At 41.8% G+C, this 23,332-nt stretch overlaps 2 protein-coding genes across 7 annotated transcripts in view; both read left to right on the top strand.

Moving 5' to 3' along the window:
* Positions 1-23,332, top strand: part of LOC6563303 (myosin-11) — a 34,481-nt gene that overhangs the window by 9,848 nt on the left and 1,301 nt on the right. For 4 of the 6 annotated variants that reach the window (XM_032737710.2, XM_032737711.2, XM_032737708.2 and 1 more), the window contains 7 exons: positions 6,465-6,719; positions 7,554-7,655; positions 7,730-8,005; positions 10,661-10,825; positions 12,016-13,704; positions 13,772-13,870; positions 18,672-18,754. In XM_032737710.2, the coding sequence (XP_032593601.1) occupies positions 6,465-6,719; positions 7,554-7,655; positions 7,730-8,005; positions 10,661-10,825; positions 12,016-13,704; positions 13,772-13,870; positions 18,672-18,686 (2,601 nt within the window). In that variant the 3' untranslated portion in view covers positions 18,687-18,754. Of the gene's footprint in view, positions 1-6,464; positions 6,720-7,553; positions 7,656-7,729; positions 8,006-10,660; positions 10,826-12,015; positions 13,705-13,771; positions 13,871-16,973; positions 17,638-18,671; positions 23,114-23,332 lie in introns of those variants that run through there. The other 2 variants (XM_032737707.2, XM_001990386.3) reach the window with 2 other exon arrangements.
* On the top strand, positions 15,540-16,742 carry LOC6563304. The gene has a single exon (XM_001990384.2). The coding sequence runs from the start codon at positions 15,604-15,606 to the stop codon at positions 16,177-16,179; it is 576 nt and encodes a 191-aa protein (XP_001990420.1). The 5' UTR covers positions 15,540-15,603; the 3' UTR covers positions 16,180-16,742.

Here is a 23,332-nt window from a genome sequence, read left to right as displayed (position 1 = left end):
TGTGCACAACACCAATTGGGGTCAGTGAAAATCTTTTTAAATGTTAACGCTATTTTAAATACGATATCTACATGCTCATAGGCAAACATACACACACACAAATCGTGGCTGCAAAATTTTTAGCCATCTTCATCTTCATCGTCATCATCGTCAAACGACAGTAAAAGCGTAGCCTTCCGATTATGATCATAATGCTGCTGCTGTTGCTGCTGCTGCTGATGATGATGATGATGATGTCGCTGAAACAAAACAAAAACAACAAAAAAAATGCTAACTGAGTTCCAAGTTTCCAATATGCAAAGTAACCAGTACAACATACAACAACTAGAAAATAAACGGTGTGTGTGAAATGTGAACCATATGCAAATCGCTGTGAATTGCCATTTTTTGGAGGCATACTTTTTCATCTTTTTGCTTTTTCTATTTCTATTTTGAATTTTGTCAAATTTGTGTGCTTTATTCGTAGTGCGGTGAAAACTAATTTTTTGAGAGACAATGTTTTTTGAATAGCATGAATAATCAAATCAATTCAACAATGGATTACTACTACGACTGTCGAGATGTGAAGGTAAATCAAAATCCAAATTCCAAATTTCAAATTCAAATTTATTCTGCAAGTGTGAAACGCCGTATAGTAATAGTTAGCAGCTGTTGTTGTTGCTATTATTATTGTGTGTGTCGAGAACAATCCTAACCTATGACTACAATCGCACTGTTGTTGACATTACTCATGCATTCATTCATTCATTCACTAATTCATTCGTTCTCATTACGCATACAATGGCTGTGTGTGTATTCAATTAAATATCGTATAATGAAAATTATTTTCGGGTTGGTTTACTTAACTTCGAAATTTATTTATATGATTTCTTTGCGAGTTCCCAACTCTCTTTCTTCCAGTCCCATTGTATTTTCATTTGAAATATATAATTAACTGTGCTATTTGGCAAACATTGAAATGCTGCTTTTCAATTGCAGCTCAACAAATTTGTCATACTTTAAAAGTTTTACGATTTCATAAAATATATATACCCAGTACCAATTAAAAATGGATAAAAGGAGTATAATCGTTTCGTGCCAAAGTATGTAACATATATATATATTCTTGATCAACAGTCGAGTCGATATAGCCATGTACGCCTGTATGCGGATCTCAGAGATTTCAAATTTGGAATATTAGCTTTCGTCTACTCCGCGCAGATCAAGCTTATTTCCTTTGATCAACAACTTCCCCACACTTTACGAAGATCGATACATATCGATTTCCGATAGCAATAAAATCAACAATTCAAAAGGCAGACTAAATAATTTATGTAATTGATATATAATATATATACATTGACGTATTATTGACGAACTGCATAAATTAAATTAAAATCGAATAAAAAACATATCAGTTGTAGTTCAAAAAGTATTGTAATATGTTTATATTTTTACATTTGTGTCTGCACAACTTTTAAAGGGAATACTTTGGCTATACAAATATAATATATTTAGAGTATATCGAGCGGTCGAGCAGCTTTCAACATGCTCCAATTTTTCCTATACACTTTCAAATGTTGTAAAACAATCTTTGCCATTCTTTAAATGCTTTCCAATTTATATTTTCATATATATGAATTTCTTATAGTGTCTTATTTATATATTTCTTTTATGGATCCCATGGTTAAATTTCGGGCATTTCTTAAACTTATACATTTTTGGCATATGCTTTTTACTGCTGTAAAACTATCGATATCAGCAAATTTGGCAAAGAATTAGACATGCTTGAGTTGTAACCTTAAAGTTGGCATCATTAATTATATTCTCCATGGCCACTTATCAATTGAGTTCCCCTATAAACATATTTTACACACCTTATTGTGTTAACTTAATTCGTTTTCTGCACAAATTTGTGCCATGCAACGCTTGTATCAATATTGATTTTGATTGCTAACCCACTTTTTTTTTTTTTTTAATTTTTGTGTATTTTTTTCGTCACTTTATGCAAGACAAACAGCTTCATTTGTCCAAGTAGTGATGGGTTTGTGTTTGGAAAATGTTTTTTACAAACTCATCAACTTGTGCAATGAATCATTTCAACTTTAATGAGGAGCTGTTGTGCATATTTATTTAATTATCTGTGTGTATACGAGTATATTTATATTGAAAAGCTTGACTTATGATTATGTGATTAATATCATTTTGGTGTAACAGGGAGTATTGAAAGCTATCGATGATTATATGGGGAGTGGGAAAGGCAGACAGATTGACTGACAGATAGACAGACTGACTTAACTACCGGAATTAAATAAAGACACAAGCAGCTTTGGGCTTATCAAGACGAATTAATTGATGAGCATGTCAACAATATATGCCTCATCCAATCATTTGTTCAATTAGCAATATACAATTTTTTTTTCTTCTTCTTGGATCCAATCGCGATTGGGTGGAAACTGATAAACAATATAATTCATTAGCGCATATAAAACTTTCGCTTTCGCAAGATCAAATCAAAGCAATGCCTCTTTTTGTCTGTCTGTCTGTCTGCCTGTCTGTCTATCTGATTTTTTTTATGCAGACAAACCTGTCTTACAATGCCAAATGTAAATACAAAAAGAAAAAAAACTGATCTTGTGGCTGTGTGCATAAGTCCATATATATTTGGATATAAAGCATCGCTGTGGCTGCGACTGCGACTGCAACTGCAACTCTCTTGACACGTAATCGTGCAAGCAAACGGGAGGGAATCGAACCCGGAACGCAACTTCACCCAAAAACTGCAGTCGATCGAGTGAAACCTGTCCGCTGTGGCAGAAAGGAAAATCATTTCACACAAACAATCACCGCAAACGTCGCCGACGGCCTCTGGCTGTGTTTTCTAGTTGTTGTTGTTGTTGCTGTTTGTGTTGTTTTTGTTATTTGTGTATTTTGTGGCTGTGGCTTGTGCAAACACAACTGACGTCGCAACACAACAACAACATCAACAACAACACCAATAACAACAACAACAACAACAAACAAACTTCAAGACACAAACCAACCGCAAACAACACTTGTGCATTGAAAACCTGTGCGAGACTATATAGCACATCAAGTTGGAACTTGTCGACAGATTTACACACAATCGTTTGAAATTTAGCTGGCGGCAGCAACTGCTTCCAACTACTGCAACGCTTGCAACGCGTCGCAAACGCACACTGCACCAAAAATTGTATGGGGCAAAATCTTGGATACTTAGTCAATTACTATATTTATAGAATTAAGCGGGCTATTAATAGCTAGTTCTCCCACAAATTGGCTAAGGTTGTAGACTGCTTGAGGACTCTTCACGAAAATATCTCTCATAAAGTTCTGGAATTTCGCTTAACAAAATTATGTTTAAATCGTGAAAACTCTTGAAGAAAGTATCGTTCATTGAGTTTTGAAATTTTCTTTACTTACTCATATGTAGGCTGTCTAAGTCTAAGTATCAAAGTGATCTTCAGATCTTGAATATTCTTCAAGAAAATGTCACTCACAAAATTTTGGCAGGCTTTTAAATAAGTAATGTAATAAATAAATGTCTTGCAATATTAATAAAATATTTCAATTACTCTAAATTGTGTAATTTATGGTTTATAATAATTTTTTTGCAATTAGTTACTAATAAACTGTACAAGATATTTTTTATTGCTTTAATATCAATTTAAATATCATCAATATTTCATTTTATTCAAGTTTAATTGATATTAAATAAAATAAAATAAAAATATCAACAAAAAAAATATCAAAAAATTTAAAAAGCAAAGGGATATTTAGCTCGGATATATATTGCATAGAAAGCGCTTCTTAAAGTTAACTTTTGCGTATTAATATCGATAACAATTTATACCAAATCGTAAGACAATATAATCTTACAGCTTGTCTTTTTATAATTAAATTTTATTTTAGTTTATTTTCAGCAATTTGATGTTCTTTCGTAGTCGTTTAACTTTTGAGTACATACTTAAAATCCATTCAAAACCAATTTGTGCTTGAATATAAATGTCGATTGCAATTTATAACAAATCTTAAAACATTTAAGTGACAATATTTTGTTTTCTTCTTATTTTTATACATTTGGTGCATTCTCGAAGTTGCTTAACTTTTGAGTACATATTTAAAACACATTCTAAGCCAATTTGAATTTGGTTGGTTAACTTGAAGTTTGTTGCACAGTGCATCGATGCATTTAGCGCAATCTGCATGTGGCCATCAATATCATCATCAGCAGTAACGAGGTCTGAGGCCTGCCTGAAGCATCGCTGGACAAAGATAGAGTAATCAAATCTGCCTGTCTGTCCGTCTGTCTGGCAGTCTGGCAGTCTGTCCAAGTCCAAGCACTTGCTTAATTTTCGCGGCACGTTGATTCGATTGGGGGTTCGTTAAGTTGAGCGCCGTTACGCAAAATGTTCTTTTGGAATTGATTCAAGAAATTACCATAACGGTTAACAGTTCAAATCGCGTCAGTCGTCGACTGAGCAACGGAGCGACGTGCTGGCATTCCCAGCCACGACTTCCATTTATTTGAAGTCTTGGGTCTTGGGCCCTGCTTAACTATGCACACTGCTCAATTGTGAAACGATACGAAACGATACATACATATATATGTATATATATATATAAGGCGTTTGGTCATTGCACTGAAAATATTTAGTTGTTGTTGTTGTTGTTGTTGTATTTGGTTTGTTGGGGGGTATATGGTTTTGGGTGTAGCCCACCTCATTTCACAATTGATTAATGATTTCACTGGCGCACACCTATTTGCATTATGTTTGTGTGTATGTTTGCGGCCAATTGAATGTAACAAATTAGCATAATGCCTTTCTGCCAATATATATATATATATATGCGTATAACATGACCATAAGCGGTGTTATATAAAAAATCAATTTGACATGAAAGTGAGAGAGAGACATGTATGAAAATTGATATGGAAAATGGGCGTGTTCGATTCGAAAGTGATTTCGACTCTTTATTTTTTTTATTATTATATTTTTTTGATTACTTTTGTGGGTTCAATTAGACTGTCCAGTCTATTGTACGAGAGGTGGGTTTGGGGTAGTCGAGGCAACAATATGGTTCGTGACCGTGAAATTCGTGACATGCTGCAGAGATCTCAGCGAATAATGGCGTGAATGTAACCAAATGTTTTGAGTATTTGTATTTGAGTGTCTAAAACTTGCGTGTAGCTGCTGATTTAAAGGAATCACGATATACACATATATACATATATATATTTATAGATACATACATGCAGCATACAAATGTAAAAGATATCTATCAAATCATAGCATAGTGTGGCAAAGTGGTTAATTAGAAAAAAAACGATAATCAAAACAAGAAATATAGTTATATATAATTTTGTATTTATGGCTTGTCAGAAATTATTACAAATAAAGATAAAATTGGCCCAAACTTTAGTAAGTCGCCCTAAATTAAATAAACTGTTTCTATTTTGTAGGCATAATTTCGTGAAATTAGGCAAAATATTTCCAAAATGTAGAAAGAAAGAATTAGGGCAAATTCGACAGTCCCAAAAATATAGCGATATTTCTATTTGTTCGAAATATATTTTATTATTAAGAAATTTTTAGAAAAATCATTCATTCATTCTACAATTCAGAAACAAGTAATGACATTTACTGACTCGTATTTTAAATTAGAGAATTCTTCAACGTACAAATAGAAATTAGACATTTATTTTTTTTAATTTTTAGAAAAATCCACCCTGAAATTTAGGAATGCAAACTCTATTTTTAGAAAGCCACAACCATAAATTTTAGACATTTATTTTCTGAATATTAGGCTGACTAAACATTGGCATGAGGGCGATTTTTTTTTTGCTGAGTGTACGCATGTGTAATTCACAAGTAGGCCTTTGACTACAGAAATTTGAGCAGATGAAATCAAATTGTTTGTATCAAAGCTCTCAAAATGACAAAATGTGTAATGCATAGTGTATAAAAATAAATAAGGAAAAGATTTGAGTGCTTGAGCGCAATTAGTTATATACCCAATCCTTTGTGGCACAGCGAATGACTCTTGTGTGCCACCTATTTTTTTTCTTCCACTTTTTATGTTGTTAGCCACAACAATGCTGAGCATAACAATAAGTTCTATATGTGTGTGCTTTGGACTAGCCGACAATGGTTCTATGGATATTGTTCTTTGGGGTCAATAGCCTTCGAACACGTTCAAATGTTATATATCAAGCTGTTAGCCGTTTGTAAGAATGAATTGGCAATTTCGTGGCATTTTATGGAGGGCATGAAATCAAGTCATAACTGTAGACGCTGACAGCGAAACGTGTGTTGCCACTTGTTGCACGCTGCTTGTTAACAACAACGGCAACAAGTTGAAAAGACGACAAGATGGCCAAGACAGCGTCTTTTTTTTTGTATTAAATGAATGGCCAAAAAAAGATGCTCATCGACGCAATTTTCCACTTTTATTTCTTGCAGATAACCCAACTCAAGAATATTGAGCTAATCAACAATACGAAGAATGTGCATAGATCAACGCTTGAAATGCGTACACCTAAACCAACAAAGCAACAACAGCAGCAACAACAACAACAGCAGATGAGTCATGAACAAATCATGACTGGAGAAGAGGGCACAGAAGCAACAACAGCAACAACAACAACATGGATGGAAACGCTGCTCACAAGCAGCGCAGCAGCCACAAAGCCAACAACAAGGGAATACAGAACAAAGGTGAGTAATTTTCCAATATTTGTATGCATATTAATATTAATACAAATTCCTGTTTGATCTAAAACCACTTTATGAACAAGAAGGGCATTGATTTTGAGAATTTATTCGATTCTAACAACGTTTCGATTTACTTAAACCCATCCGTGTATGACAAGATTTCAGCTTTCATCCACTTGTTGCTATGGCAGCTATATAAAATAGTCACGCGATCAACATTTTAGTTCCCACACAAAAATGCATTTTAATACACTTGTAGAGGGTATTATAATTTTGTCGTGATATTTGTAATACATTGATAAATATTCCTGATCAACATTACACGTTTGTGTGTCCTTTCTTATTTTTACACACTTTTTTTAACTCGGTATTAAAACCATTGTGCTAAAAACTTGGCATACATTACAACGAATAAAAGATTAGTTTTCTATTTTTATTAAAAAAAAAATTTAAAAAATGGCATTTCGCATAAAAGAAAGCCAACATATTTTTATTTGATTTTAATTTTTCATTAAAAAAAATAAATCTTGTTTGTGATATTTGGCAATTTAAAATTTTTTTTTATTATACAATTATTGTTCGTTAAAAAAATTAAATTTAATTACAAAATAAAAATGTTGAAGAAAAATAAAATGAATAAATCTTTTTATGCCAGTATGCCAGTTTTTCAATCAAAAATAAAAAAATTAAAAATAAGCGGATAATATTTCAAAATCTGGTCGTAAAATTAAATGTCAACTGATTAACTCCGGTTGAAATGGTATGCGTAAGATAAGCCTCGAAAAATATATACAAATTTAAAGCTTAACTAATAAATAAGTTTTTTTTTGTTTGCAGGACCACAACTCGGATTCAGACTCGGCGCTGTCTTCAGCGCCACCCTCAATAAGTCCACAGCCGCCATCCAGTGGCGCCGACAGCGGCGTCATGTGGCAAGCAGTAAGTGCCGCAAACAGACTCAATCAACTTGTATTTAGCTGTGTATATCTATATTAAATATCAACTACTTACAGCTGCAGGACATGGACAAGTTGCAAAAGGAAGTGGAAATCTTTCATAAGGAAAACGAGCGGCTGCAAAGCGAATTGCAGCTGATGAAACAAGAACTGATAGCCGCTGAAAAAGCGGCCCTATCTGCGAACAGCAACAACAATACACACATCAATAAATTGATGCAGCGCATCAAAGAAATGGAGGAGCAGCAAATGCAGCTAAACAGCGAGGCCAATGAGCTGCGGGAACAGAATGAACTGCTCGAGTTTCGCATACTCGAGTTGGAAGATGATAAGGTGAATAGAGCGATAGAGAGAGAGAGAGAGAGAAGAAGAGAGAGATTGACAACAAATGAGACTCACTCAAAAGCCAGTTTGTGAATGCGCTCAACAGAGCAGCTCGACTTTATGAATGAATTGAGTGTAAACTGAGTGATTTGTGTGAGTGTATGTGTGTGTGAGTGTATGTGTGCGTGTGTGTGTGTGTCTGGATTTGTGTGTTGTTTAGGTATTTGTTTATGTGTCAGCTGCTTGAGCTGCTCGCTTCGTGCCTAACAATGGTTTAGTTTTGTTTGGCATCTTAGCCAGTGCGGAAATTGTTTTGATTAACGGACAACGGTAATAGCGAATTAAAAAGAAAAAAAAAGAAGAAAAAGAAAAACTGGAGTTGTTTTTACTGGAGCAAACAATTTTACACTTATCAGCATTATCTCCATTATTGTTATATATGTTTTGCTGTTCGATATTCGATAAACATAAGCAAGTGCTGTAATTGTTAAGTGCCTATTAGGCCAAGTGCTGACCAAATTGGTGATCGACTGCCATATATGTATGTAGTTAATCTATTCATATTTAACTTACTTTATAAGTCTGACTTCTTTATAAGTTTACAAAACATCTCGAAAAGCCCACATCTTCTCTATGGCCATTTGTGTAAGCGCTGCTTTTGTCCAAATTCAAAATTTGTTTTGAATTGTTAGTCATATAGGGGTATCTGCTCTTTAGTAATGTCTCAAGTAGTCTTTGTATATTGAATACTGTATATAGTATATATAGTCTTGATATTACCCACACCTTTTTCCATTGTGTCTGTTTTGGTACGTTTAGTTTTTAGAGCCGAACGCCAAAGCAGCAAAAGTCGTTCAGCTTGAAAATCTAATTCATTCGCTTAATTGCAAATACTCAAAGTAATTGCTGCATGCACATACATATACACATATAAATAAATAAATATATATATATATATTTATATATATATATGCATATAGGTACATTAAGAGGGAGGCTTGCCTGCAAAGTGAAAATAGCTTAAGAAGCATCGTTAGTCAGTGGTGCATTAAGCGAATGCTAATCGCAGCAGTTGCTCGCATTACATTTTCTTTAAATATTGTTTTAACTGCCATTTATCTGTTACTAGCATTATGTTTATGTAGATCCAATGTATATATGTTTTTTATATTTATTTTATTAAGAGGTCATCAAACGAAAAACGATCAAATGAATATTTACAAGTTTCAAATGTAGCAAAAACATCTTAAAAACCTGAGCATTTTCTTTGAATATATTATATTTTGTATTATAAAATACTTAAAATATATTCCTTAATATCGCCAGAAAACGTTTAAGATAAATTTTCTACATGTTTCTTATACACTAAGAAAAAAATTGCGTTGAATTTTAGAAATTCGACATACTTCTGGCGCTAAGCGCCAACTCACAAATTTATACAGAAAGTAATATTTATAAAAACCAGCTTTTTTCGTTTCTTAAAAAAATCTATTAAATATGTTTAATTTCTATTGATATTATTACGAAATATATTTTTGAAAAATAGGGAGAAACTTTTAAAAATTTAGTATTTAAAAATGATTAAAAACAAAAAAATTTTCATTGTAGATCTTTAAAAATTCAGTTCGATTGTTCTTTTGAGTTTACAGTCATAATTGTATACGTTAATTAAAGTTTTCAAAGTAGATCAGCATAAGATTTATGAGATTACAATATTTTAGAAATTTTCTATATACATATGTAAATATAAATATTTATATATATATATATATATATATAAATATGAATGTATACATATATATCACTTTATCTTAAGCTGCAAAACAGCTGTCCAAACCCATATTTTATAGACACTCAACTAGATACACTGATATTGTACATATATGTATACACATAAGTATGTATATGTAACTAGAGGACCAGGTGTTCATTGGGAGCTCCAAACACTCCTTTTCACTCCAGATGACTCACTCGAGTCGACACATCTATGCATGTATATATTACATATACAAATACTTATAATGGGCCATGTGCTTATTCTTACAAATACTCACCTGAAAACTTTTGATTGTTTGATTCTTCTTTGTTATGTATTCGTAATCGTTTTACTTGTTGCATCAGTGCATAAATAAGTTTTGCGGTCAATTTCTCAATTTTAAAGCTATCTTGTTCAAACTTGGCATACATTACAAAAATTGGAGTGCACCACAATATTTATTTTTATATTAAACATTACAATTAAACATTTATTTTATAATGAATTAATATTTTTAATTGATTTTCCGCATGCGTTTTGGTTTGCAATAAATTTTGAAAAAGAAGAAATGGTTTTAATAGTAACAAATGTTAAAGCTACAAATTATGTAATATATATTTATGCGTATTTATCATCATCATTATAACAACAAACCAAAGGAAATATTTTTTTGTATTGATTTTCCGCATTTTTTTGTTTTGTTATACAATTTAAAAAGAAAATATGGCTTTAAGAAGAGTGTGTAAAAGTAAAACGGGGCTTTTAAGTTTTTCAAGCTATAAATATTTTTACGTATTTATCTTTTTTTATTTTTTAATAAACAATTGGATTAAGAAGCTATTGTTATTTGCATTTATTAATTTGTTTTTGTGAGTTTACTAAATGATTACCTATTCGACTCCCCTCAGATGGATGGCACCTGTGAGGACCATTGCCAGCGATTAGAAAATATGCTGCGAAAGAGCGCCCAGCAATTGGAGGACAAGGACAAACGTTGCCTGCAACAGTTGCTGCTGTGCGTGCAACAGCTCGATCTGGATGCGATGGCCGAACAGGATAGCTGGCAGTCAACGGTATGTATATATCCTAACAGAGTGTGTCACCTTAACCAGAAGAAGATACAGCATCCAAGGGATGCATGTTATGAGCTTCAAAGACCTAGAAGTCCTCAACCCAACAAAGATTCTAGCATTTGTGCAAGAGCTGGGGTTGATGGCGGAGCTATGGGCTCAGAAGGGGCCACAATAGATATAATAGGTTGCAGTGCAGGTGCCCCAATTATAATAATAAAAAAACTTTAAAAAAAAGCTGCACTTTTCGAGTTTTTAAGACATTCGGTAAAGAGTTCACCAGTTAAAGACAAATTTAAAAAAAAAATCATTTGTTTTCATTAATTCCTAGAAAGAATAGATCATTTTGGAATATATTTTTATATTTTTATGAGTATGGAAATTTAGTTGACTGTTCAAACAAAATATTACGTTATGCAAAAGAGAAGCAGAAAGACAGTTTTATCCAATTTACTAGAGATATTATTGATTTGTCTAGGAAGTGTTTAAGTCTATCATGGAGCAAAATAAAAAAAAAATACCAGCAAGTGTAGAAATCTGTAGACCTGCAGGAAGACCGAAATATAGTTGAAAATTTTGAGCTAATTTTTGTAAAAACGCATTTAAATAGAAGCAAAGAGAAATTGATAAATATTTATTGAACAGACGAAAGTAAGTAGTTTTTTTGTAAGGTAACTACTGATTGCAATGTTTTAGCATTTTTGGTGTTTTCTATAATGGAGTCGGATTAAAGACTCAATTTATGACATCCTCATTCATTATACTACATTTCAATTGAAGTTTTCAAAATTATTTTGTGTTTTGCGTAGTTGTTTAGTTTCAGTGCCATTTTCCTGAACGCCAATTTATGCATATTTATTTTTGAAAAGGCAGCGAATCAAGAATAACTTTTTTGTCGCTTCATTTTAATACTCAAAAACTGATTAAACTTACTTATAAGAAAGAAAAACTCAACCAAATACTGATTTGTATTGTGGTACAATTTATTCTTCCGCAGCTAGATATGTATATAAATAATGCTAATATCAAAATTAAATATTTGTTGGGCAGAGTTTGAAAGATTTTTACATCAACAAGTTTACATTTAAAGTGCAAGATATAGAAAAACTATCATTTTTGTATAGCAAACACAAAACACGAAATTCAAGTGTCCCTCGAACTTTGTTAATTTTGTGGCAACTTGCAATTTGCAGACGAGAGCGGAGCCACGGGCGAGACACAGCCGGATTGTAGCCACGGTGCAGCCGTATAGCAACAGTGCCACGCCCAGTGCACCAACAACGCCCAGCAAGCGACCAGGCAGCGGCAGCTACAACAACAACTCCTGGCTCAACTGCAGCCTGAGCGAGAGCGGCGTCTTTGTCGAGTGCGACACATCGGAAGCGGAAACGGGAACGGGCACGCCCCATCCCCATCTGCAGTACTATCAGGAGCGACTGATTCTACTGGAGGGCAAGCTGCTTGTCTACGAGAGCAGCGGCGAGACGCAAGCGAAGCATTTGGCGGAGCGATTGCAGCGGGAACTGCAGCTGAACAAGCAGGTCAAGGAGCTGATCGAACGTGTCGAGCAGCTGGTGGAGCAGAACGCCCAGCTGGACGAGGCCAAGTGTGAGTTCGAGGAGGCCGAGAACGATACCCGCTTCCATCTGCAGCGCAACGAGGAGGAGTTGGAGATATTGCGGCAGCGCAACGTTGAGCTCGAGTTCAGCAAGGACGCACTGGGCGCCAAGTATCGCGATTGTCGGGCCGAGTGCCTGATATTGCGCGAGGATCTGAGCGCTGCCGAGACGCAGCTGGAGCATCTGCGCACGGAGCGACAACTGGCCAAGCAGCAGCTGGAAAGCCTGCGACAATCGCTGCCCCTGCTCCTAATCTGCCGTCTGTTGGCCTTGGCCAGAGTTAGCGCAACAACAAGTATGGGCAATGAGCAGTCGACGCCACGCAACCCAGCCGGCGGCTGTTTGCCGGCTGTGTGCAAACCCTGCCCGGCACTCTGCAAGCCAAGGAACAACAATTGTGCCACACGGGATCCGAGTGCGATGCGTGAGATTAACTATTTGAAGGAAGAGGTCAAGACTTTGCGTGGCTCGCTCAAGGAGCTCAATTCGCGGCATTACGAGGCGATGGAAACGGCCGACTCACACTGGGTGGATCTGGAGCGGGAGTACAAGCAGCGCGAGGAGGCGTGTCGCACCAAAGAGGTATGCCTCAAGCAGAAGATCAGCAAGCTGCAGGATTGTCTGCGGGATGATTCGCGTGCCGCCGCCGAGAAGATTCAGCAGCTGGAGGAGACTGAGCAGGGCCTGAAGACGTGCCTGGTGCGCCTAACCAAAGAACATCGCGATCTAATGGATCAGAACCGTGCACTGGAGAAGGAGGTGGAGACCCGTGCAGCGTCGGAGCGTTTGGCCACCGAGCAACTGCAGCCGCTAGCCGAGGAGCTGGAGAATGAGAAGCGACGCAGCCAAACACTGATTGATGATCTCAGCTTTGCCAAGAAATTGCAGCAGAGCATGGAGGAGCAGCTCAAGGCGGAAACGGATAGTCTGCGTCAGCAGATCTATGACCTGAAGAAGGTACTCCTGCACACTGAGGTCACCAACGGTGAACTAAAAGAGGAGGTGGGCACTTTGGAGGCCAAGATCGCCGAAATGGAACAACAGCTGCGGGCGTGCGAAGAGCGTGCCTCTTGCCTGGAAGACGAGCTGCGCACCAAAGATGAACAGTGCCAGCGGCTCGAGCGAAAACTGGGCGTCTGCCCTGAAGGCTTTAGCCTGGCCGACGAGCTCTTTGACACGCCCGAGAAGCGTGCCAAGCGGGATGAGATCCAGAATCTGCAAGCGGCCAGTCAAGGCCTGGGCTGTGCCTTAAGGGATATAGAGGTGGGTTATCGCAACTATACTTTATATACATGCTGTACTCATGTCAAGCTTTGTTTCTCACTTGCAGCGACGCGAACGTGAGCTACCCACGCACAAGGACTTCCAGACCATTGCCTGTAGTGTCAAACAGCTGGCGGATACCATACTCTCCGCCCAGAACCCAACGGTGAGTGAATGTGAATGCGAGGCCGCCAAGAAGCGACCATTAACTATAAGCAAGAACAGTGAAGAACAGGAGAGTGGTGCTGAGGAAAGAGGTGCTAAAGAAGAGGGCTCTAAAGAAGAGGGTGCTACAGAAGAGGGTGCTAAGGAAGCGAACAGTCCCAAGGCAGCGGGTAGTCCTAAGGGAGCGAGCAGTCCAAAGGTTGCGGGTACTCCAAGGGAAGCGGGCAGTCCTAAAGCAGCGGGCAGTCCTAAGGGAGCGGGTAGTCCTAAAGAAGTGGGCAGTCCTAAGGCTGCGAGTACTCCAAAGGAAGCGGGCAGTCCTAAGGCAGCGGGCAGTCCTAAGGGAGCTGCTAGTCCTAAGGGAGCGAACAGTCCAAAAGCAGCGGGCAGTCCTAAGGCAGCTGGCAGTCCTAAAGAGCCAGGCACCCCTAAGGCAACGGGCAGTCCTAAGGAAGTGGGAACTCCCCAGGAAGAGGAGCCCGATGTAGCAAATCCCAGCGGCAGCGCCAGGACGTCTGGAGGCGGTCTTATAAGTCGAGAGCCCGTAACAATGGTCGATAGCATTGTTCTGAGCCTGTTGGGCAAACAGCTTAAGCAGCAGATCTGTGGAATGCCCACGAAGCTGCGCCGCTTGGTCTGTGGCCAGGAGGTGCAACCAATTTTGGTGGTGCAGCAGCAGAAGCCAAAGCTGGTGAAGCAGCCCAAGGAGAAGACACCAGAAGACGAGCTGCGTCGCAAGCGTCGCTGGTGCAAGAGCTTTGTCTATCGGCGCCTCTATCGCAGTCGGGTGCGACGCTGTGGGGCAAGCAATCGCCTCCGACTTCGATTCCGTCTCCGTTTCCGTTCCGACAACAAGGTGAGAGTTCCAAGCCAATCTCAGACCAGTTTCCAAACGGTTGGCTCCATGCACACCGCGCACACTGACCGATCGCTTAGCACTTGCCGTTCGCATCAGGTGCAGATCGTTGATCAGCGTTGGGAGCAGCCGCAGCTGAATGTCGCGGCGCAAACGGAGCCGGTTCGTTCGCAGTGCCGGCTGGTTCAGGTCTCTCCACAGGTGTGCGATTCCCAGTTGCAGACGCAGTGCTGCACACAGGAGTGCGGCACTCAGGCCGAGAATGTGGGCGTAGAGGTGCGCCTACTCCTGTTACCGGTGCGAACCCGTGCCTTCCTCGAACTCTTGCAGCAGTGCATCACCAAAGAGGACAGCAACAAGAAAAAAAGCAGCAGCAGCAGCTGGGGCGTGGATGTGTTTCGGGCACGAGTGCTGCAGCTGTGGGAGGGCAGCGAGGAGTTCCGGGCGCACATTGAACTGTTGCAAGATGTGTGCACAGACCAGGAGCAGCGTCCCTGCGATAGCTACGATATATTCGTTGCCGTCCTGGGCTGTGTGCGCGCCTTGAAGTTCGCCCTCAAGCCGAGCCACTCACCGTTGCTGCTGCAGCTGGAGGATCGCATCAATGAGCGTCTGATTAGCTTTCACAATCAGAAGGTTGAATCCGAATTTTATTGCACCATCTATTATCCGGTGGAGCGTCGGAGTCCCCTCAAGTTTTACCAGGACTCAACGTGAAACCAACCAAACCAAATTTGACTCAGCTGGCGAGGCGAATTCAGTTTTCATAATTTGTTAGTTTTCTTTTTTTGAGGCTTAGTTTTGGGTTACATTTCAATTTCGTAGCAGAGCATTTCAAAATTGTGTGTGTGTATTTGAATAGAACTAAAACAAATAAAATGGAAAAGGAACCCGAGGAGCGCTTCTTTGACTGCTGCTGTGGCAGTGAAAGTGAAGCTGAAAGTGATCTCGAATCTATTGTCCGGACCAATGACTACAACTGCTCCCTGCTCAGCTGTCCCACGAATGTCTTCGAAATGCGCAGAGCATTGGAGCGTGCGGCCAACACGGCTCAGATTCTGCTCCGAGGTCTGGGTGTGCATGGCGATAAAGATGGGGCTGCTGCTGGGAATACGGCTTGCAGCTGCATGCGCTTCTATCCGGCCACATTGGAGATATCCGCACGTCTACATACGGATACATCTTGCGGCTGTCCGCCGCACTGCCAGTGTGTGATGCGTGGCGATCCGGTGACACTTAAACTGCCCATGGAATTGAATCCGGCCAACGGTCATGTCAACGTCAACATATTTCAGCCAAAGCCAACAAAGCCAACAAAGCCACTCGGTGGCGGCGCTGGCGACAGGCCAATCTCCTCCTCCCTAAGTGCTCCCAGCACGCTCAGTCGGCATTCACAGCGCCATGGGGGCGACAGGAAAGGTGGTAGACGAGTGCGTTGGCCGGATGCCATATAGATGTCGATGTCGATGTGGATGGGGATGTGGATGTGGAGATCTCTGCAGATTATGCAAGTGGAGTTTTTGTCATGGATTTCGTTTGCTCATAAAAGTTGGTCGTGTATCTGATTGTGGAGAGTCTACAATCCGAAATTAGTGCTTAAAACCGGAATCTCCAGCGATTATCCTCAAAAGAAATGTATTTCTGTGGATAATCCGGAATCTCTTGTGATATTTCTGTGGAGAGTCTACCAGCCGTAATCTCCTGCGATTAAATTCAAGTGAGGAGTTGCTTAAGTTTAATATAAAACATTTCTATGGAGAGTCTACCAGCCGCAATATCCGGCGATTATCCTCAAATGAGAAACTGCTTAGGCCTCATCTAAAATATTTCTGTGGAGAGTCCGGAATCTCTTGTGATAGTCTTGTGGAGTGTCTACAAGCTGCAATCCCCTGCGATTATCCTCAAATGAGGAGCTGTCAAAGTTGAAACTAAATTATTGTATTATCGATGTGCAAAAAATTCAAGTCCAAACCCAACACATATCGTTGTAAATTGAATAAAACTTGATCTACTAGAATTTTTGCCACATTAGCAAGAGATGCTTGCTTCTTCTTATTGCCTGCTGCAACACAGATTTTCAGAAATGAATTTCACAACAATTTGATGAGTAGGCAGCGCTTTTGTTGCTGCTTCATCTGACAAATGGGTTCGAGATGAGCAGTTCATTTAAATTCTTTCTGTAGGCAACATCACTCCCAAAATAAATTTCATGTAAATTTTTGTATTTGTTGGAATACATTCGAACATAGTCCATATAGCCATAATGGACAGGAACACGAATACAAACACAAACGACAAAAGGAGCAATGCAGCCTGCTCACCGGGTCGCTGCACCAGACCGGATAAGTGCATTCATTTGCGGAGCCTGCGGCAGCAGAGGATTAATCAGGCATCATGCAATCGAGATGCGGAGACGCTCTATCGCATGCCGAACTTCAAGGCGAATGGCAGCGATGAGGACGTGTTCCACGACTGTCTCAGCATCAGCGATTCGGACCGTCCCAGGGAGGGGCAGAGTTTCAAGGACTTCGCCAGCTGTCAGTCGAATCTGAGCCACAAACGCAAGTTGCCTAGCCACCAACACAGCAGCAACGATTACTCCGCCCGCTGCAAGGCATCGATGAGTGGCAATTTCGATGATCCGGAGGCGGTGCGTGCCGCACTCAAGCGTGCCGAGAATGTCACCCAAATGCTGCTCCAGAGCTTTGAGAAGTCGCACAAGGCGGGCGATGATAAGCATCCGTGCACTGCGACACTGGAGATAACCGCACGGCTAATACCCGACCCAAAGTCCGCTAGATCGAAATGTCATTCACAGGGCAGGCCGGTAACGGTGCAAATGCCACTCCAGTTTGATCCGAATACTTGCCAAATGATCACGTGTCAGCCGATTGATGAGCCAAAGGCCACAGGTAGGGATTGCAACCATTCTCATCATCGTCATCATCACAATCAGCATAGCCACCACAAGAAAGAGGTTGAAAATGACAAATTTTTCGGCACTTGTTACACACCAACTGAATGCATCTGTAAGCCTGATCTCTGTCCTAATTCTCGCAGAAAGCCTGAGCCAAAACCGGTGTTAGTGCTGGTGCCAGAGCTGGTGTCAGAGCCAGTGCCGGTGCCAGAGCCGGTGCCAGAGCCGGTGCCAGAGCCAGAGCTAGGGCCAGTACCAATACCTGTGCCCCTTTCGGAACCTAAAGAAATAGAGCCAGTGGAATTAGAGCAAAGAAGAGAATCGAAGGAGGAGCCAGAGTCAGATTTTGATTCAGACACAGAGGAATTGGAGAACATTGTCTCGCTGGCAGTAGCCGAGCCGGATGTGAAACAAGTGTATGATGAGGAGGCACCAGCACCCACAGAGCCAGTAAAAAAGTATTATCTTGCGTATCCGCAACACAAGGATTTCCAGAATTGCTCACCCTGCCGGTTCGAGCCCAGTCCAATCATGGATGAGGAGGGCAATGTGTTCTGTCCGGGCAGTTGTGGATGCTGTCAGTGTCCATGGAAGCGTCGCTCCTTCGATGAGAATCGAGAGCGCATCGATGTGAAGGTTTGCCGCTGTGTCCAGCGCGGCACCATCTTTACAAATTTTGAAAAGCGCGAGACATGCAGTCAGACATCCTATTTCGATTTCTGTCCATGCCGGGAGAAGGCCGAGGCCAAGTTCCTTGAGCTGCACCGCTGCGAGATGTGGTCAGCGCCAAATAAAATACGCGGTCGTCAGATACAGCTCTCCGAGATCAGGGAGCTTAAGACGCTGCCACAACCATATAAAGATACACATAAGTGATCGACAATCTTTGCTAGTTCTTGCTTTCCTGTCCAAATGGCTGTCTTATGAGATTAATGTTCTTAATATATACATAAAAATAGGAATAAACTATTACCATCTATCCAACTAACAACTAACGGTCTCTTCTTGTTGCCGCTCCTCTCATTGCAGATTACCCAGCTCTAATGCATATGCAGGACGAGCGACAACCTAGAGAAGAGAACGGCCCATCATCCGTCTCCAAAAAGATGCAAACCGACAAATCCTATTTGAATGAAACGTATAAGAGCGAAAACATGAACGGCTCCGATCACATATCGCAAACGGACCAACCGTATCCGGAGAGGAGAGAAGCAGACAGCAGCGGGGATAGGGATACCATCGATCCGACTCAATTCTCGCAGACAAACACATCCTATTTATACGATATTCGCTCGCGTCCTTCTAACTTTGTGGCGGACCAAACATCGCAGACAAACCTCAAAGTGGATATCTATAAACTGGGGAAATTTCGTTATCCCACACAATATATGCGACAGCTGGTGGACAAAAATGAAGATGAGTCGCTAAACAATAATGCGGACTATTTTTGTTCAGACCACTGCGGCACCTTATCTCAATCCAAATCTCAGCCAAGTCTTCCATCAAAAACACTCATCCAGCACTCGGTCAGCATGAATACGGCTCCAGATTGCAAAACATCGGTGCCAATCATTCCGATGCTCTCCGAGGCTCAGCGTAATCCCATATGTAATGTGGACAATGCCACCGCCTTCTACAGCATTAAATCCGAAATAGATCCCAATGCAACAAGTGACAAGTTCTGCTCAATGCCCAGTAACTATACCGCAGACACATCCTCTGTCCGTCCAGTTGTGGAGCAGTCTTCCAGGGATAACGCCACAAATTTGTACAGTTTGGAATCTGACATCATTCCCTCTGTACAGGCTTTCAGGGATGCTGACGACGCCACGAATGTTTACAGCATTGAATCTGACAACGCACCTATGGCCAAGGCCTCTGCCTCCACTGCACAACAAATCAGGGATGCAGATGACGCCACAAATGTTTACAGTTCGGAATCTCACAAGGCTCCATTTGGTGGCTGTCCAGATAATATGACTAGGGATGCTACTGCACAACCTTCCAGCGTTCCCAATGCAGCGAGTGATGCCGAAGCGAAACAGACATATCAGAATCCTTGCGGTCTGCCGAGTGGCACTCGCTATTTTCCCTTTGGCACGGATGAAAACTCCACACCTTATTTCAGCTGGAAATCTGCCAAATGCGTCAAATGCCAATCGGTTGGTCCTTGCCCATTCTCGGCTCAAAGTGCCTATGATTGTGAAAGAGGCAATGATAATGTCACAACCTATGACAGCATAAGATCTGGCACAAGTCGTCCCAATTTACAATGCCATTCGGCTCATCCGCCGGCTGTGATTCGAAGCGAGGGAACAGGCTCTAAGTGCACCAGTTGCGGTGCAGAGAACAGCTTTTATCAAGACCCAGCTCGAAGTGAGGGAACACGCTCCAAGTGCACCAGTTGCGGTGCAGAGAACAGCTTTTATCAAGACCCAGCTCGAAGTGAGGGAACAGGCTCTAAGTGCACCAGGTGCGGTGCAGAGAACAGTTTTTATCAAGACCCAGCTCGAAGTGAGGGAACAGGCTCTAAGTGCACCAGTTGCGGTGCAGAGAACAGCCTTTATCAAGACCCAGCTCGAAGTGAGGGAACAGGCTCCAAGTGCACCAGGTGCGGTGCAGAGAACAGCTTTTATCAAGACCCAGCTCGAAGTGAGGGAGCACGCTCCAAGTGCACCAGTTGCGGTGCAGAGAACAGCTTTTATCAAGACCCAGCTCGAAGTGAGGGAACAGGCTCCAAGTGCACCAGGTGCGGTGCAGAGAACAGCTTTTATCAAGACCCAGCTCGAAGTGAGGGAGCACGCTCCAAGTGCACCAGTTGCGGTGCAGAGAACAGCCTTTATCTCGACCCAGTTGTCACTTCGTTGCGCAAGATTGTGTTTTGCCCGTCGGAGCACTGCAATAATTCGCAGATCAAACAATTGGCTGATGTGGGAAATGTGTATTTTGATGCGGACAAGAGTACTATACTGACATCGATTAAGAGTCGTGGCATCGATCCCTATGACTGTGACGAGACCAAGCTTGGCGCGCAACCCAGTGAGTGCGATGGTGCGATTGTGCCCTTCCAGAAATCATCGTTGGGCAACGTGGACAAAACTTCATCGCGCTCGCAATCGGTGATGGCCAAGGTGACGTGCCTGTGCTCCTCCGAAGTGAAGCTTAAGCTGGGCATGCTGGCACCTGAAGCCGCCGCTGGTCCGCCCTTTGTCCGAATGGAGGAGAGTTGTGCTCAGGACGTTGACATCGAGCCAGCCGATCCCTTGTTGATATCCAGAACGCTGCCGTCATCCGATAGCTGCACCAAAGTGGTGTATATGAATCGCCGTGACAATTTCCGCGATTGCCAATCCACATCCGACACATCCCTTAACTGGCAAGCGAAACCACAATCTACATATCACGATGTCGAAGCGGGAGATTGTCGCTGCTACACAGCCTCGACCAGCAGGCAGATGAGCCAGCAGAAGCCACAATCACGCACCATTAGCTACAAGTCTGTGGAAAAATACGGCGTCAATCAGTTGTCGAAGCCGGACTTTAAATCGACTCAATCGTGTGTCGCTGTGCCGGACTTTCAATCCGTTAAATCGTGTGATGGCGTGCCGGACTTTATATCAGCGAAATCATGTGTCGGCGTGCCGGACTTTAAATCGACGCAATCGTGTGCCGCTGTGCCGGACTTTGAATCCGTTAAATCGTTTGCCAGTGTGCCGGACTCTAAATCCGTCAAATCATGTGCGGGTGTGCGGGATTTTAAATCGACGCAATCATACGCCGGGGTGCTGGACTTTAAATCGACGCAATCATACGCCGGAGTGCCGGACTCTAAATCCGTAAAGTCGTATGTCGGAGTGCGGGACTTTAAATCGGCTCAATTATGCGTGGGTGTATCGGACTTTAAATCCGTAAGGTCGTGCGCAGGTGTGCCGGACTTTAAGTCCGTTAAATCGTGTGCCACTTATACCACCTGTGCCAGCGTCTCCAAATATGGCGGCGACGCGTCCATGCCGCAATTGAGCCTCGAAGCCGAATCTGTTGGCGTCGTCATGAATAGCACTGATCACACCTGCCGCGTTGATGACGCCAAGGAGGACCAGGAAAGGTTTTACGAGTGCTCATCAGAAAAACCGTTGACCGCCTATCAGAGTTGCTCAACGGAATGCAGCAATTTTGCCCCAGCCATGCAGCGCATTGTGAGCATCTTGCATATATTGAGCGATGGCAAGGATAAAAGTGCCGATCGCATTGTCTTCATACAGCAATTGTTTCGCGAACTCACCATGCTGCTGCGTCTGGAGGAGGAGGCGAATGGCGATGGCGATAATAATACAGATGATTCACCGCCACTTACCTATGAGGATTGCTTGGAGGCGGTGGCGGCGGGCAAGAAGCCAACGGCAGCGGCAGCACAGCCCAAGACCAAAGAGCAGAAGGAGCGTATCGAGTGCTTGGATCAAATGGAAAAGTATTTGGATAAGTGTTTCCCATTGAAAAAAAAGGGTGTCCCGCAAACATCGGAAATTGCCGCCTTTGAGCCTGATCCTGATTTTGATCCTAAGCGCAAGCTGGGCTCGGGGGATGTCGATTTGCCGGAAACAAAAGATGATTTCTTCGATGTGCCGAGCTCATCCGAATGCCAGACGACAACGTCGACATATGGGGATGCTAAATCGACCACTGATAAATCTCTCGATTCCGAGTACGCTACTCCTAAGTCACGTGACTCAAAGTCACTGGATTCCGAATACGTGACTGTTAAATCAGGTGACTCCAAATTAACCGATTACAAAACTCCGGCTGGCATATCAGTTGACTCAACATCAGTCGACCGCAAATCAGGTTACTCCAGATTAAACGATTCCGAAGCGCCGGCAGCTGAATCACTGCACTCAAAATTACCCGATGCCAAATCACGTGACTCAAAAATTACCGATGCCGAATCAACGGGTACCAAATCACTGGACTCAAAATTACCCGTTTCTGATTCACCCGATTCCAAAACGGATAGCATCTCCAAGTCCCCTAAATTATCCGAATCTAAGGATTGTACGTGCGTTGAGGATTCCAAGCAATTCGCCGGTGAAAGCGCCAAAGGCGAAGTGGACGATGAAAACAAAACATTGCCGGTGCCAGATGAGGTGGAGTCGGCCAAACCGAAAGAGGAATCCGAGCCGACAGATAACCGAGTCATTAAAAAATCAGACAGTGCCTGCGGCGACTCCGATGAGCAGTTGGGTCCACTCACGGACAGGGAGCGTCTGCTATGCGAACATATGCTGCGTCGCATGTGTGAAATGTGTGGGGAGGAGGATCAAGGCGCCGAGGAGCAGACAGATGATAGCCACAGTCACTCGCCACCCTGCCAGCCCTGCGTCTGTTGCCATTGTCGAGCGCTCGTCTGCGATAATCAGTGCAAGACGGTGTCCAACACACTGGATGCCATCCGCTACGATCCGGTGGCCGAAACAGTAAGTTGACCTCTCCTACAGACACAAGACTAGGCGCGAAACTTAGGATATATTCTTATATGTGCGGCCATCAAACAAATTGTTCAAATTGTGTGGACTCTTCAAAAGGTGGACAAATTTAGGGGGTATACTTTCGCCCACAAAATCCTATATATTCCGCAATTTTATAGTTAAAGTTACCAAACTTGAAAGGTAGATTACTAGGTGTCTCCTCCAAAC

Source organism: Drosophila grimshawi, unplaced genomic scaffold, assembly GCF_018153295.1.
Source record: "Drosophila grimshawi isolate 15287-2541.00 unplaced genomic scaffold, ASM1815329v1 contig_311, whole genome shotgun sequence".
Classification (NCBI taxonomy): Eukaryota; Metazoa; Arthropoda; class Insecta; order Diptera; family Drosophilidae; genus Drosophila; species Drosophila grimshawi.
The sequence above is the reverse complement of the archived record's forward strand: the minus strand, read 5'-3'. Positions and strand labels throughout refer to the sequence as shown.

Bases quoted from the DNA above. Each gene is read 5' to 3' on its own strand.
- LOC6563304 (XM_001990384.2), top strand. From the start codon at position 15,604: ATGGAAAAGGAACCCGAGGAGCGCTTCTTTGACTGCTGCTGTGGCAGT.